Genomic DNA, 13881 nt, shown 5'->3' with positions numbered 1-13881 from the left:
TTTGCCTCATCCATAGAAGTTGTGCACAACAACTACCGGCAGCCACATACTCTGCTTCGGTGGACGAGAGAGACACACAACTTTGCTTCTTAGAATACCAACTCACCAAAGAGCAACCAAGGAATTGGCACCCTCCGGAAGTTGACTTCCTATCCACTTTGTCTCGGCCCAATCCGAATCTGAAAAGCCCACAAGTTTGAAGTTAGCTCCTCTCGGGTACCATAAGCCAAAGTTTGGGGTATGAGCCAAATATCAAAAGATTCACTTGACCGCCACAAAGTGGTTTTCCTTAGGTGCGGCTTGAAACCATGCACAAATTCCCACACTCAACATGATATCCGGTCTAGATGCACAAAGGTAAAGCAAGGAGACAATCATGGAGCAATATACCTTTTGATCCACCACTTTACCATTGGGATCTAAGTCAAGTTGGCATTTGACGGGCATTGGAGTGGAAGCCGGCTTGACATCACTTAGCTTGAATCTCTTGAGCATGTCTTGAGTGTATTTGGCTTGGTTGATGAAGGTTCATTCTCTTATTTGCTTGATTTCGAACCCGAGAAAGAACTTCAACTCTCCCATCATGGACATCTTGAACTTTGAGGTCATGAGAGTGGCAAATTCCTCATTGAAAGCTTTGTTAGGGGAACCAAAGATAATATCATCAACATATAGTTGGCATACAAACAACTCCCCTTTGACCTTCTTAGTAAAAAGAGTGGGGTCGATTTTCCCAAATTCAAACCCACAATCTTGCAACAACTCGGTAAGGTGCTCATACCATGCACATGGGGCTTGTTTAAGGCCATATAGTGCCTTACCGAGTTGGTACACATGATCGGGGAAATAGGGATCCTCGAACCCCAGGGGTTGTTTGACATACACCAACTCATTAATAGGGCCATTAAGAAAAACACTCTTCACATCCATTTGTTGCAACTTGAAGTTATGATGAGAAGCATAAGCAATCAACAAACGAATAGATTCAAGGCGATCAACAGGAGCAAAGGTTTCACCGTAGTTGATACCCTTGACTTGGGAGTAGCCTTGTGCTACCAAGCGAGCCTTGTTGTGAACGATAATTCCATGAGAATCTTGCGTGTTCTTGAATATCCACTAGGTTTGAATGACATTATGGTTCCCCGTTGGCCTTGGAACCAATCTCCACACCTTGTTGTGCTCGAAGTTGTTGAGCACAACATGCATGGCATTAAGCCAATCCGGATCCTCGAGTGCCTCATATACCTTTGGGGGTTCAACACAAGAAACAAATGCGTGATGTTCACAATAGTTTGCTAATTCTCTACGAGTGCTTACTCCCTTTCTTAAGCTTCCAAGCATGTTCTTCATGATATGATCTTTGGTAGTGAGCTTGGATGCAATCTTGGCGGCACGACATTCCAATTCCTCCTCAGGAGTAAGTTGAGGAGCGGTAGCTTGATCGTCTTGAGCGTTGTCATAAGCTTGTTCTTGATCTTGAGCTTGCTCTTAACCTTGAACTTGCTTGGAGGAGAGAACTTGACCTTGGGAATCACTTGGTGGTTCACCACCATCTCAAGGTTGATCTTGCCCTTGAACTTGTTCATTTGGTTGAGGGCCTTCACTTTGTTCTTCGAAAGCGTGTGGGTCTTGGTTGGTGATGGTTCCACTTGAGTGGAACATTGTCCTTCTCCTTCAGCCACAAGGGGTTCCTCAATGGGTAGGATATAACCAACACCCATTCTTCTTATGGCTTGGGGAGGAATTTCATCACCTACATCACAAGTACCACTTTGCTCCACTTGGGAGCCGTTATTCTCATCAAACTCCATGTTACACGTCTCCTCAATAAGTCCCGTGGACTTATTGAGGACACGGTAAGCATGAGAGTTTGTAGCATAACCAACAAATATGCCCTCATGATCTCTAGCCTCAAATTTAGACAAGCGAACACCTTTCTTGAGAATGAAACACTTACACCCGAACACCCGAAAGTACTTGAGGTTGGGCTTGTTATCGGTGAGTATCTCATATGGAGTCTTGTTCAAGCCTTTGCGGAGATAGAGCCGATTGGATGCATGACACGCGGTGTTGATGGCTTTGGCCCAAAAGTTGTATGTAGACTTGAACTCTGCCATCATGGTCCTTGCTGCATCCATCAACGTCCGGTTCTTCCTCTCTCCTACACCATTTTGTTGAGGGGTGTAAGGTAAGGAATATCGATGCTTGATCCCCTCATCACTAAGAAACTCATCCAAGGTGTAGTTCTTGAACTCGGTGACGTTGTCACTTCTTATCGTCAAGATCTTTGCATTGTGTTGGCGTTGAGCTTCATTCGCAAAGTCGATCATGGTTTGTTGGGTCTCACTCTTCCTTTTGAAGAAATATACCCAAGTGTATATTGAATAATCATCCACAATAACCAAGCAATACTTTCTACCCCCAAGACTATCAAAGGATGGAGGTCCAAAGAGATCCAAGTGAAGGAGCTCCAAGGGCCTCTTCGAGTAGATGATAGTAGTGGGAGGGTGAGACTTCTCGTGTAGCTTTCTTTCAATACAAGCACTGCAAGCATGATATTCGCAAAACTAACGTTTGTTAGTCCACGGACATGGTCCCCCTTGAGAAGACTTTGCAAAGATCTCATATTGACATGGGCTAAATGGTGATGCCAAAGTCATCCCACGTCAACTTTAGCCATTAGGCATGTCGCGGCCTTAGTGGGTCGCTCCAAAAATTTAATCACATAGAGACCGTTCTCAACATGCCCAACAAAGGCTACTTTAAGAGTCTTGCTCCACAAGAGGGCCACGGTATCAATATCAAAGAAAGTGGCAAAGATCATGAGTGCAAGTTGACAAAAGGAAAGTAAATTGTATGCAAGGGACTCAACAAGCATGACTTTCTCGATCATGAGATCATGAGAAATGACAACCTTGCCAAGACCCAATACCTTAGAAGACGAGGCATCACCTCACTCTACATTGGTGGGCATTGATGGAATCTTGTGCACGTCCACCACCAAGTCCTTGCTTCTGGTCATATGATTTGTGGCTCCACTATCGAGCAACCATGATCCCCCACCAGAAGCAAACACCTACAAGAGATCAATGCTTGGTTTTAGGTACCCATTTTGTAATGGGTCCTTTGATGTTAGTAACAAGGGTCTTAGGAACCCAAATAGACCATTCAATGTACTCATAAGGAGATCCAACAAATTTAGCATAAACATGCCCATCACTAGCACGGCACAACACATAAGATGGGTTAAAGTTGTCGGCTTTGTTGGAAGGGGTGGCATTTCCTTTCTTGACACCACCACCCTTCTCATTGTTCTTCTTCTACTTATAAACACCCTCTCCCTCCTTCACAAAAGTTTGCTTGAGAGGAGGAGGTCATTTGGCCTTGTCATTCTTCTTATTGTTCTTGGACTTGGGTGCGAACCCAATTCCCTTCTTAGCCACAACTTCCTTTTGATTGCTCAAAAGGTCGTTGAGGGTCTTATCCCCTTGTATGCAAGACAGAATGCCTTTCTCAAGTTGCTTCTTCAACTTTGCATTCTCCTCCACAAGATGCACATGCTCACAACATGGGTTAGTAGCATTTGCATTATCAGTTAAAACCATATGAGGAAAGGTGGCTTTCTCCTTAGTTAGCTTCACTTGGAGTTGATCATGAGACTCTTTAAGGCTAGCATGAGTACCCTTCAAGGCCTTGTGAGCCTTGTCAAGTATATAAAACTCCTCCTTGAGCCTTGTCAAGTATTTTAGCATGATCATCATTGTGTGACTCCTCAAGAGCCAAACGAAGACCACGCTCCTCAAGCGCATTAGATAGATCTGATATCTCATCGGCATAGTCACGACTATGCCCCTCCATCTTAGAGATGGTTTCTTCGTGAGCCTCGATCATGTCATTAGCTTCACCAAGTTGTTCCAATAGAGCAACAAAGTGCTTCTTGGATTTACCCTTCAGCTTACTCATAAAAGACTCAAATTCATTTTCCTCCTCATTAGACCCCTCACTTTCATCAATGCAATCCGTCAAAGAAGGATTAGTAATGATGGTAGTTTTGATGTTGGAGGTTACCTTGTTGGTGGCTTTAGCCATGAGGCACTTGGCGGTGATGTTCTCATTGGGTGAGTCAAAGAGGGACACCCGTGCAGTTGTAGCAATGGCAACGGAGGCCATGGCAATCGACTCACCATCTTCATCATCATCATCATCCTCATTATACTCTTCTTGTGCCAACAACCCCTTGGGAGGAGTCTTCTTGGTGAAGTTGTTCTTGTTGGGGAAGGACTTGGCCTTGTCTTTTCGGATGAGCTTGCCACCATTGTCTTCCCTCTTCTCATATGGGCACTCCGCAACAAAGTGGCTCACATTGCCACAATTATAGCAAGTCCTCACACGTTGCTTGCCCTTGGCGCCACTTGAGTTGTTCTTGTTGAAGTTGGGCCTTGAGTTCTTCTTGCTCCAAAATTGCCTTGAAGCAAGAGCCATGTGCTCATGATAAGCATATTTTGTATCTTCGGGGTTACTCTCCTCTTCATCCTCTTCTTCCACACTAGCCTTGGCCTTCAAGGCAAGGTTGGGCTTCTTTGCTCCTTGGGAATGCAACACCACATTGTCAGTAGTCTTGTCCCAAGATCCTCATTGCCACAAACTCATCCAACACTTCACTTGAGGACAAGGTGTGGAAGTCCGGTCTTTGACGAATGACGGAGGACATGGCCTTATGGTAAGGCATCATGGCCTTGAGAAACTTACGCTTGATCCAATTGTCATCCGTATCCTTGCTCCCATGATCTCGGAGTGAGACCGCGAGAGTGGTTAATCTCCGGTAAAGCTCACGAGGTTCTTCATCTACATTCATTGCAAACTCATCGGCTAGAGATCAATATTCTTGTGGTTGGATTGGAATATCTTGGTCTCAACACATGAGTAGGTGGTTCTCTCTCAGAAAATGAATGCTAGAAGTGTAGGCACGTTCTGATAGCTCCCTCCATGAATGGAGGAAGGGTGGAGTGGTATATATAGGCTCCACACAAAATCTAACCGTTACACACAATTTACCAAACTCGGTGGGACCGAATAGTGAAACTTGGTTAGACCGATCAGTTCAAAATGTGAACGTTAGGCTTTTCGGTGGGACCAACATGATCAACTCGATGGGACCGATATGTTAGGGTTAGGGAATAACTTGATCTCGATGACACCGATCACATGAACTCGGTGGGACTGATTTCAGTAATAGGCAAACAGAGAGTTGGTCAGGCAAACTCGGTGGGACCGATCGCTCATTTCGGTGAGACCGAAACGTTACGAAAAGGAAACAAAGAGTTTGCATTGCGAACTCGGTGGGACCGATCGCTCATCTCGGTTAGACCAAAACATTACGAAGGGGCACAGAGAGTTTGCAATCCCATCTCAGTGAGACCGAGATCCCTATTGGTGAGATCGAACTGATTAGAGTTTCTAGATATGGCTATGTCAAATGAACTCGGTGGCGTCGGATGGATCAAATCGGTGGGGCCGAGTTTGACTTCGGGTTTAGGACAAAATGTGGAAATGAGAAAGTGGTTGAGGGCTTTCGGAGCATACCACTAAGCAGTTTGAGCAAGCAAGCCATTAAGCAACACCTCATCCCCTTTTAATAGTATTGGCTTTTCCTATGGACTCTATGTGATCTTGGATCACTAAAATGAAAATGTAGAGTCTTGAGCTTTTGCCAATATGTGTCCTTAGCATTTTGAGGGGTCCACATCTCTAGTCCATGCCATGCCAATCATTGAACTTTCTGAAATGATTATCTAGAAAGAGTATTAGTTCAATGAGCTATATGTTGTTAAGAATTACCAAAACCACCCAGGGATTAGTTGCACTTTCAATCTCCCCCTTTTTGGTAATTGATGACAACATATAGATCAAAGCTTCAAAAAATGATAATAAGAATGAAATACATCATCGCTTTGAGAAGTATGTGATAAGCAAGAGCTCCCCCTAAATTTGTGCATTATTTAAAATTTGCTTTTGAATGCAAATGCACAATTGATTAGGATCATGGGTTACTCTTCTATGTCACATACATCTTGGTGGAGTGCTCAAAATGATAAAATATGAAATATGCACTAATCACCAAGACAAAATGTGAATGATCATACATGAGAGATAAAGAATATCATCATCCAAGCACAAACTTTAAAGTATGATATGATCAAACACATGACCATACAAGTATCTCACACACACAAACATAGAGTATCAACCAAACAAGCAAACAAATAAGTAGCAAGAGACAGCAAAAAGAAGCAAATCTCTCTCTCTTGAAGCCTATGATCTATACACTTTCTCCCCCTTTGACAACAAGTTACCAAAAAGCTTGAAAATGCATAGTGCTATGCGGCACTCTAAGCTCAATCTTCGGGAGCTCCGGAGTGCGAAGGTGGCGTGAAGACTGAGGAGCTGGTGGAGTTGCAACTGGAGGGGCAACTAAAGCTGTGGCTGCAGGAGCTGAAGTTGTAGCTCTAGTGTCTCTCACTGGCACAGCTGCAGACCTCTGTCTTCTAGGCACCCTTTGATAAGTATCAGTGGTGGTCTTGTCGCCCCTATCCTCAAGCTCTTCTTGGATCTTCTCCACAGAAGTCTGAATTTCTGTCACCTTGACATCCAAGTCACGAAGTTTTGTCTAAAAAATTCTCTGAAGACTCTCTTGATTCTGAGTCAGGGTGGCCAATGATAACCCACAAGTATAAGAGGTCACAACAGTTTTTGAGGGTAGAGTATTCAACCCAAATTTATAGATTCGACACAAGGGGAGCCAAAGAATATTTGAAGGTATTAGCAGCTGAGTTGTCAATTCAACCACACCTGGAGATTAATTATCTGCAGCAAAGTGATCAGTAGCAAAGTAGTATGATAGTTTTGATAATAGTAGCAGCAGTAACGGCAACAGTAACAGTGATAGCAGTAATTTTGTAGCAAGTGCAACAGTAACGATAGCAGTAGTAACTTAGCAAGAACAATATAGGATAAATTTGTAAGCATTGGATCGGTGACTTGTTGGATGATATTTGCTACGTCTTGAGCTTGCGTTGGTTTTCCTTGATGAGGAAAGGGTGATGCAGCAATAGTAGCATAAGTATTTTTCTCAGTTTTTGAGAACCAAGATATCAATCCAGTAGGAGGCTCCTCATAAGTCCCACGCACCTACACAAACAAACAAGAACTCGCAACCAAGACAATAAAGGGGTTCTCAAGTATTTCCCTCAGTTTTTGAGAACCAAGGTATCAATCCAGTAGGAGGCTCCTCAAAAGTCCCACGCACCTACACAAACAAACAAGAACTCGTAACCAACACAATAAAGGGGTTGTCAATCCCTTCACGGTCATTTGTGAAAGTGAGATCTGATAGAGATAATATGATAAGATAAATATATTTTTGGTATTTTATGATATAGATAGGAAAAGTAAAGATGCAAATAAAAGTAGATTGAAAGCTTATCTTTACTCCTTTAAAAGAGCCAATTCGTGTTGATGGTCCGTCTGCCCTCTTGGATGAGATGGGAATAAAAAATTACACAGTACCAAGAGTCCAGTCCGCCATTACATTTGAGTCAAGCCACCTCATCGCGGCTGCTAGCACCGGTCATTCTCCCCCAATCTGTCCGCCTCGTCTCTCCCGTAGCCTGCTATCATGGCCTCCCCAATCCCAACTCTCTTGCCGCCTCTCTCCTCCAATCCCACTCCCCGGCCTTGAGCTCCACCACCTCCCTTCAAAATTCAAACAGCGATGCCGCACCCGCAGGGGTTCCCCATCCCTTAGACTCGCTGTTTTCTCCTCTACCTCTCAGCAGATTCAGTTTCTGCTACCTCACTCACCGTCGCCAGTACTGCCGAGTCGCTCGCTCACCGTCGCGGGAATGAGGAAGCTGCAACCCCTGTCGACGTGCTCGCTCTCACCGTCGTTGGACCGCTTGGAGGTCGCACCCCCTACGGGTGAGCTCGGTCAGGGACTGCGGCGCTGCATCGACGAGCAAGCGGACAGTTCGTCCCGGTCTGCGCTGCCTTTTCCCCTTCCAACCGAGCACATCGGCCTCTTCGGACTTGTGCTTTCTGTACGTCTCCACAACTCCACAAGGCACACCATGTTGGTTCTGAATCAGTTGGTTTATAGCTTATTAAACTGCAGTTTATGTTTAAAGTTGAACATATGCACGAGACAGAAATCTTGAATTCTAAATTTCGTCCACAGTGTTTGGAATTCCTTGATGTTCTTGTATAATGACTTCACAAACCATTAAGTAATAAAATACAAGTATATAACAATGGTCTGCTGAAGGTGTTCAGTGATTAATATTTTCCCTCCAAGGATAAAAAAATAAAAAAAATCATGTATGTGAATTATTGAGCTGATCCCCTCTGCCTAATGGCAATCAAATTATCACTGGCTACTTTTTATAGCTGAGTAATTGTTGCAATTTCTGTTGTAGATTCAGTACAGAGAGGCGCCATGTCTTCCCTCAGCTTGCTGCAAAAAAGTAAGGTCCTTTGCAGTGTTAGTCTCCATAGAAAAAGTTCTTTTGCGTGCAGTATGTGTCTTCATTCGCCTTTCTTTTCAAGTTTTTTTTCTGTTCACAGAAATAGCAAAAATAATGCTTAGTAGGGATAAACAAGACTTAAATCAAATTACAATATAAGAAGAAATTTGTATTTATGAGGCCCAAGTCACACCATGGGGAATGTATACCTAGCAAGATTCATGGGGCATCTTGTAGCAACTGAAACAGATGTTACATTTTTGAGGCATGTGAGTATTTGGAAAATATGATTTAGGCGTGGAATAAGTGAAACTTTACCTATGGTTGATGTGTTCTATAAAGTATGGTTCATCTCCCTGAACATGAGAAAAATATATCTCTTGGTGCTTAATTCAAACAATTGCTATAGACATATGATCAGAAATAGGGATGTGCAATATAGAGCACACTTGAATTTAGAACTTCAGCTTTTTTTGTTTTCTTTATTTTGTATGGCCATCATGTTGTGGGATGCTGCTTATATGCACATCTTACAACCTGCTATCCCTTGAAAGTATATCATGCTCTTGATGGGCGTATATCCTGTAACTGTCAGCCTAGATCCTCAACATGGCATAGCTATATATTTTTTCAGAATATGAGGAGTAAGATCTTTAAAGAAAGATTCTTTTAGTACAAATAAATATCAGCTGCAGTGAAACCTATGATTTGTAATGCTGAATGCTCACTTGTTTGATTTAACTACTGATCCGCAGTTCATGATTGTAGTATAATGTATTCAGTCTGCCAAGTAAGATTTTTGAAGAAGGATTTTTTTTGTACTAATAAATATCAATTGTGGTGAAACCTATAATTTGTAATGCTTTGAAGTTTGATTGAACTAATCCTTGAGAAACTGCCATAGTTTAAGAATTCAGAATTGTATTCATACTTCTGTTCTCATGGTCTTCTTTATTTTGTTGGCTGCAATTAGTAAAGTTTGCCTTGTTGTTTGTTAGTTCTATGGGACAAGTGGGTGACTAATAATCGAGTGCAGCGATTCGGTGCCCAGGCTCATCTGCACCCGACCATGAAAAAATTCATAAAAAATACCAAAAAGATTCAAAAAATTCCAATTTTTTCCCATGGTAGACAATTTATTGAGTGAGGTTTTCGCTCTAAATTTTAGCTCATTTGAACATCTGAGTAGCTCTCAGCAAAAAAGACAAATTGGGTCAAAACAGTACGTGAACAGTAAATTGTTTTACAGACCCCGAATTTGTCTTTTTTGCCGAGAGTTGCTCAGTTGTCCAATTGATTTGAAAATTGGTCGAACCTCACGTATCAAATTGTCTACCATGAGGAAAAAAATTGATTTTTTTGAATTTTTTTAGCATTTGTTTTGATTTTTTTATTCAACATGGGTGCAGATGAGCCCGGGCTTAGAAAAGGATTTCCCCTAATAATCTAAGTACATTGGAAAAACTGGCCGAGGGGTGTGCTATTGTCGTGGCGACAATGTTACGTGTGGAACGCATAGGTAAGTCTAAGTGCATGCATTTTTCTATGCACATAGTAATACCGTGAAAATAAATTTTGCTAATACATTGATGTTTTGTCTTTAATTAACTAGACCGTGGCCTGCATACTAGGTTGAGCTACTTTTGAACCGTGTTACTTCACTTTGCTTAATTTTGGGTGAACGGTGCCGTGGACAATGATGGCAAGTGCTTTTGTGATCCTTGTTCTAACTGAAACCGAGTTTCACTTATGAAGTGAAATCTTAAGGTAGTGTAATGCCATATCAAGTTGGTGTGATCTCTGGGTAAAGTAAAATGTAATGGCTTGGAGGCATGTTGGGTTGCAAATAGTTGTGCACATGTCTTAGCTAAAGATGCATGTAATCATAATGAAATGTTCTGTCACTCCATGTAACTCTGTGATGTTTGTAGCGTCGTTGAGCAAAGACTTTTGATATGGCTAAATACTAACCTTCTCTCAATGAAAATCATAGTACTACATATTTGGGTCTGTACTTTTGTGAGTCCAATTTATTTCATGTGATTCCGTAGCATAGCATGGGCATCTTACTAGTATGATAAGAGATAGACCTGGGGGCTAATGGCTTCTCTCAAGATAACATAAGTACTACGGTGGGTAAACAAATTGCTGTCGAGCAATTGATAGAAAAGTGAATAATTATGAGATTATCTAGGCATGATCATGTATATAGGCATCACGTCCGTGACAAGTAGACCGACTCCTGCCTGCATCTACTACTATTACTCCACACATCGACCACTATCCAGCATGCATCTAGAGTATTAAGTTCATGAAGAACAGAGTAACGCATTAAGAAAGATGACATGATGTAGAGGGATAAAATCATGCAATATGATATAAACCCCATCTTTTTATCCTCGATGGCAACAATACAATATGTGCCATGCTGCCCCTGCTGTCACTAGGAAAGGACATCGCAAGATTGAACCCAAAGCTAAGCACTTCTCCCATTGCAAGAAAGATCAATCTAGTAGGCCAAACCAAACTGATAATTCGAAGAGACTTGAAAAGATAACCTAATCACACATAAAATAATTCAGAGGAGATTCAAATATTTCTCATAGATAAACTTGATCATAAACCCATAATTCATCGGATCTCGACAAACACACCGCAAAAAGAGTTACATCGAATAGATCTCCAAGAAGATCGAGGAGAACTTTGTATTGAGATTCAAAGAGAGAGAAGAAGCCATCTAGCTAATAACTATGAACTTGAAGGTCTGTGGTAAACTACTCACAACTCATCGGAGAGGCCTTGGAGATGATGTAGAGGCCCTCCGTGATCAATTCCCCCTCCGGCGGAGCACCGACGAAGGCTCCAAGATGGGATCTCACGGATACAGAATGTTATGGCGGTGGAAATAGTTTTTCGTGGTCGCTTCTGATGTTTTCCGGGTACGTGGGTGAGGGAGTCCTGGACTAGGGAGTGTCCGGATAGCCGAACTATCATCATCGGCCGGACTCCAAGACTATGAATATACAAGATTGAAGACTTCGTCCCGTGTCCGGATGGGACTTTCCTTGGCGTGGAAGGCAAGCTTGGCAATACGGATATGTAGATCTCCTACCATTGTAACCGAATCTGTGTAACCCTAGCCCTCTCCGGTGTCTATATAAATCGGAGGGTTTTAGTCCGTAGGACACAACAACAGCAATCATACCATAGGCTAGCTTCTAGGGTTTAGCCTCCTTGATCTCGTGGTAGATCCACTCTTGTACTATCCATATCATCAATATCAATCAAGTAGGAGTAGGGTTTACCTCCATCGAGAGGGCCCGAACCTGGGTAAAAACATCGTGTCCCTTGTCTCCTGTTACCATCCGCCTAGACGCACAGTTCGGGACCCCCTACCCGAGATCCGCCGGTTTTGACACCGACATTGGTGCTTTCATTGAGAGTTCCTCTGTGTCGTCACCAATAGGCTCGATGGCTCCTTCGATCATCACCAACGACGCAGTCCAGGGTGAGACTTTTCTCCCCGGACAGATCTTCGTATTCGGCGGCTTTGCACTGCGGGCCAATTCGCTTGGCCATCTGGAGCAGATCGAAAGCTACGCCCCTGGCCGTCAGGTCAGATTTGGAAGTCTAAACTTCACGGCTGACATCCGCGGAGACTTAATTTTCGATGGATTCGAGCCACAGCCGAGCGCGCCGCACTGTCACGATGGGCATGATTTAGCTCTGCTGCCGGATAGTGTGCTGGAGGCCGCACATGAGTCCGCTCTGATCCCTAATTTGGAGCCGACTGCGCAAATCGAGGATGGGTGGCTAGACACCGCCTCGGGGGCTGCAACCTCTATGGCGATGGAGCCGAATACTGACCTTGTCCCCTATGAAGCTCGTGACTCCGAGGTGCCGGACTCCTCGCCGGACTCCGTACCTCCCGCGCCCCCTCCAATCGAATCCGATTGGGCGCCGATCATGGAGTTCACCGCTGCGGACATCTTTCAACACTCACCTTTTGGCGACATCCTGAATTCGCTAAAGTATCTCTCGTTATCAGGAGATCCCTGGCCGAACTGCGGTCAGGACGGTTGGGATGCGGACGACGAAGAAATTCAAAGCCCACCCACCACCCACTTTGTAACCATTGTCGACGACTTAACTGACATGCTAGACTACGACTCCGAAGACATCGACGGCATGGACGACGATGCCAGAGACGACCAAGAACCAGCGCCTACGGGGCACTGGAAGACCACCTCGTCGTACAACATAGACATGGTGGACACCCCAAAGGATGGGAATGGCGATGGAACAGCGGAGGAGGATCCCTCCAAGAAACAGCCTAAGCGCCGGCGTCAGCGGCGCCACTCTAAATCCCGCCACAGCAAGAATGGAGATTCCGGCACCGGAGATAATAACACCCCAGAGAGTGCCGAAGACAACCCCCTCCAGCAAGATTCAGCGCAGGAGGACGGAGAAGCCAGCCCTCATGAGAGAGCGGCAGACAAAGAGGTAGAGGACGATAATTACGTGCCTCCCTCCGGAGACGAGGCAAGCCTCGACGACGACGAATTCGTCGTGCCTGAGGATCCTGTCGAACAAGAGCGTTTCAAACGCAGGCTTATGGCCACGGCGAATAGCCTCAAGAAAAAGCAGCAACAGCTTAGAGCTGATCAAGATCTGCTAGCCGACAGATGGACCGAAGTCCTTGCGGCCGAAGAGCATGAACTCGAACGCCCCTCCAAAAGCTACCCCAAACGCAAGCTGCTCCCCCGATTAGAGGAGGAGGCATATAAACCTGCATCACCAGCGCACAATATGGCTGACCGACCAGCTAGTGGCCGCGACAGAGAGGCCTCTAGGCCCTCCACTAGAACCGTAACCCGGCACCGCTCGAAAAGTACAAAGCCACAGGGGAATGCGCTGGACTTGCGAGACATATTGGAGGATAAGGCAAGACAATCAAGATCGATCTACGGATCGCATGGGCGCCCCACGATGCGCGACGATGACCGTCGCGCCGGATACAACAACTCCGTCCGGGCCGAACACGGTAGACAAAGCTCGCTTGAGCTACGTCGTGATATAGCCCAATATAGAGGCGCCGCACACCCACTATGCTTCACAGATGAAGTAATGGATCATCAAATCCCCGAAGGGTTTAAACCCGTGAATATTGAATCCTACGATGGCACAACAGGCCCCGCGGTTTGGATCGAAGGCTATCTCCTTCATATCCACATGGCCCGCACCGATGATCTTCACGTCATCAAATACCTCCCACTCAAGCTTAAAGGACCAGCTCGGCATTGGCTCAACAGCTTGCCAGCAGAATCAATTGGGTGTTGGGAGGACCTGGAAGCCGCATTCC

The 13881-nt window shown here is 44.5% G+C and overlaps 1 protein-coding gene across 2 annotated transcripts; it reads left to right on the top strand.

Moving 5' to 3' along the window:
- Positions 1-7629: 7629 nt before the first annotated feature.
- On the top strand, positions 7630-10519 carry LOC119335838. 2 transcript variants are annotated; one of them, XR_005162078.1, is made up of 3 exons: positions 7630-8096; positions 8472-10038; positions 10132-10519. XR_005162078.1 is itself a non-coding variant. In XM_037607903.1 (3 exons), the coding sequence occupies exons 1-3, from the start codon at positions 7902-7904 to the stop codon at positions 10217-10219; spliced, it is 312 nt and encodes a 103-aa protein (XP_037463800.1). In that variant the 5' UTR covers positions 7630-7901; the 3' UTR covers positions 10220-10519. The 2 variants fall into 2 exon arrangements, 1 of the variants encoding a protein (XP_037463800.1); XM_037607903.1 differs by having other exon boundaries at positions 8472-8519; positions 10151-10519.
- Positions 10520-13881: the final 3362 nt, after the last annotated feature.

The sequence above is a fragment of the Triticum dicoccoides genome, chromosome 7B, assembly GCF_002162155.2.
Source record: "Triticum dicoccoides isolate Atlit2015 ecotype Zavitan chromosome 7B, WEW_v2.0, whole genome shotgun sequence".
NCBI classification, from domain to species: Eukaryota; Viridiplantae; Streptophyta; class Magnoliopsida; order Poales; family Poaceae; genus Triticum; species Triticum dicoccoides.
This window is presented reverse-complemented; position numbering and strand designations above follow the sequence as displayed.

Excerpts from the sequence above, each read along its gene's own strand:
- LOC119335838 (XM_037607903.1), top strand. The coding sequence starts at position 7,902 with ATGAGGAAGCTGCAACCCCTGTCGACGTGCTCGCTCTCACCGTCGTTG. Across the intron at positions 8,097-8,471 it reads TCTTCGGACTTGTGCTTTCT|ATTCAGTACAGAGAGGCGCC; the intron begins GTACGTCTCCAC and ends TTTCTGTTGTAG. Across the intron at positions 8,520-10,150 it reads CCTCAGCTTGCTGCAAAAAA|GTTGAGCTACTTTTGAACCG; the intron begins GTAAGGTCCTTT and ends CCTGCATACTAG.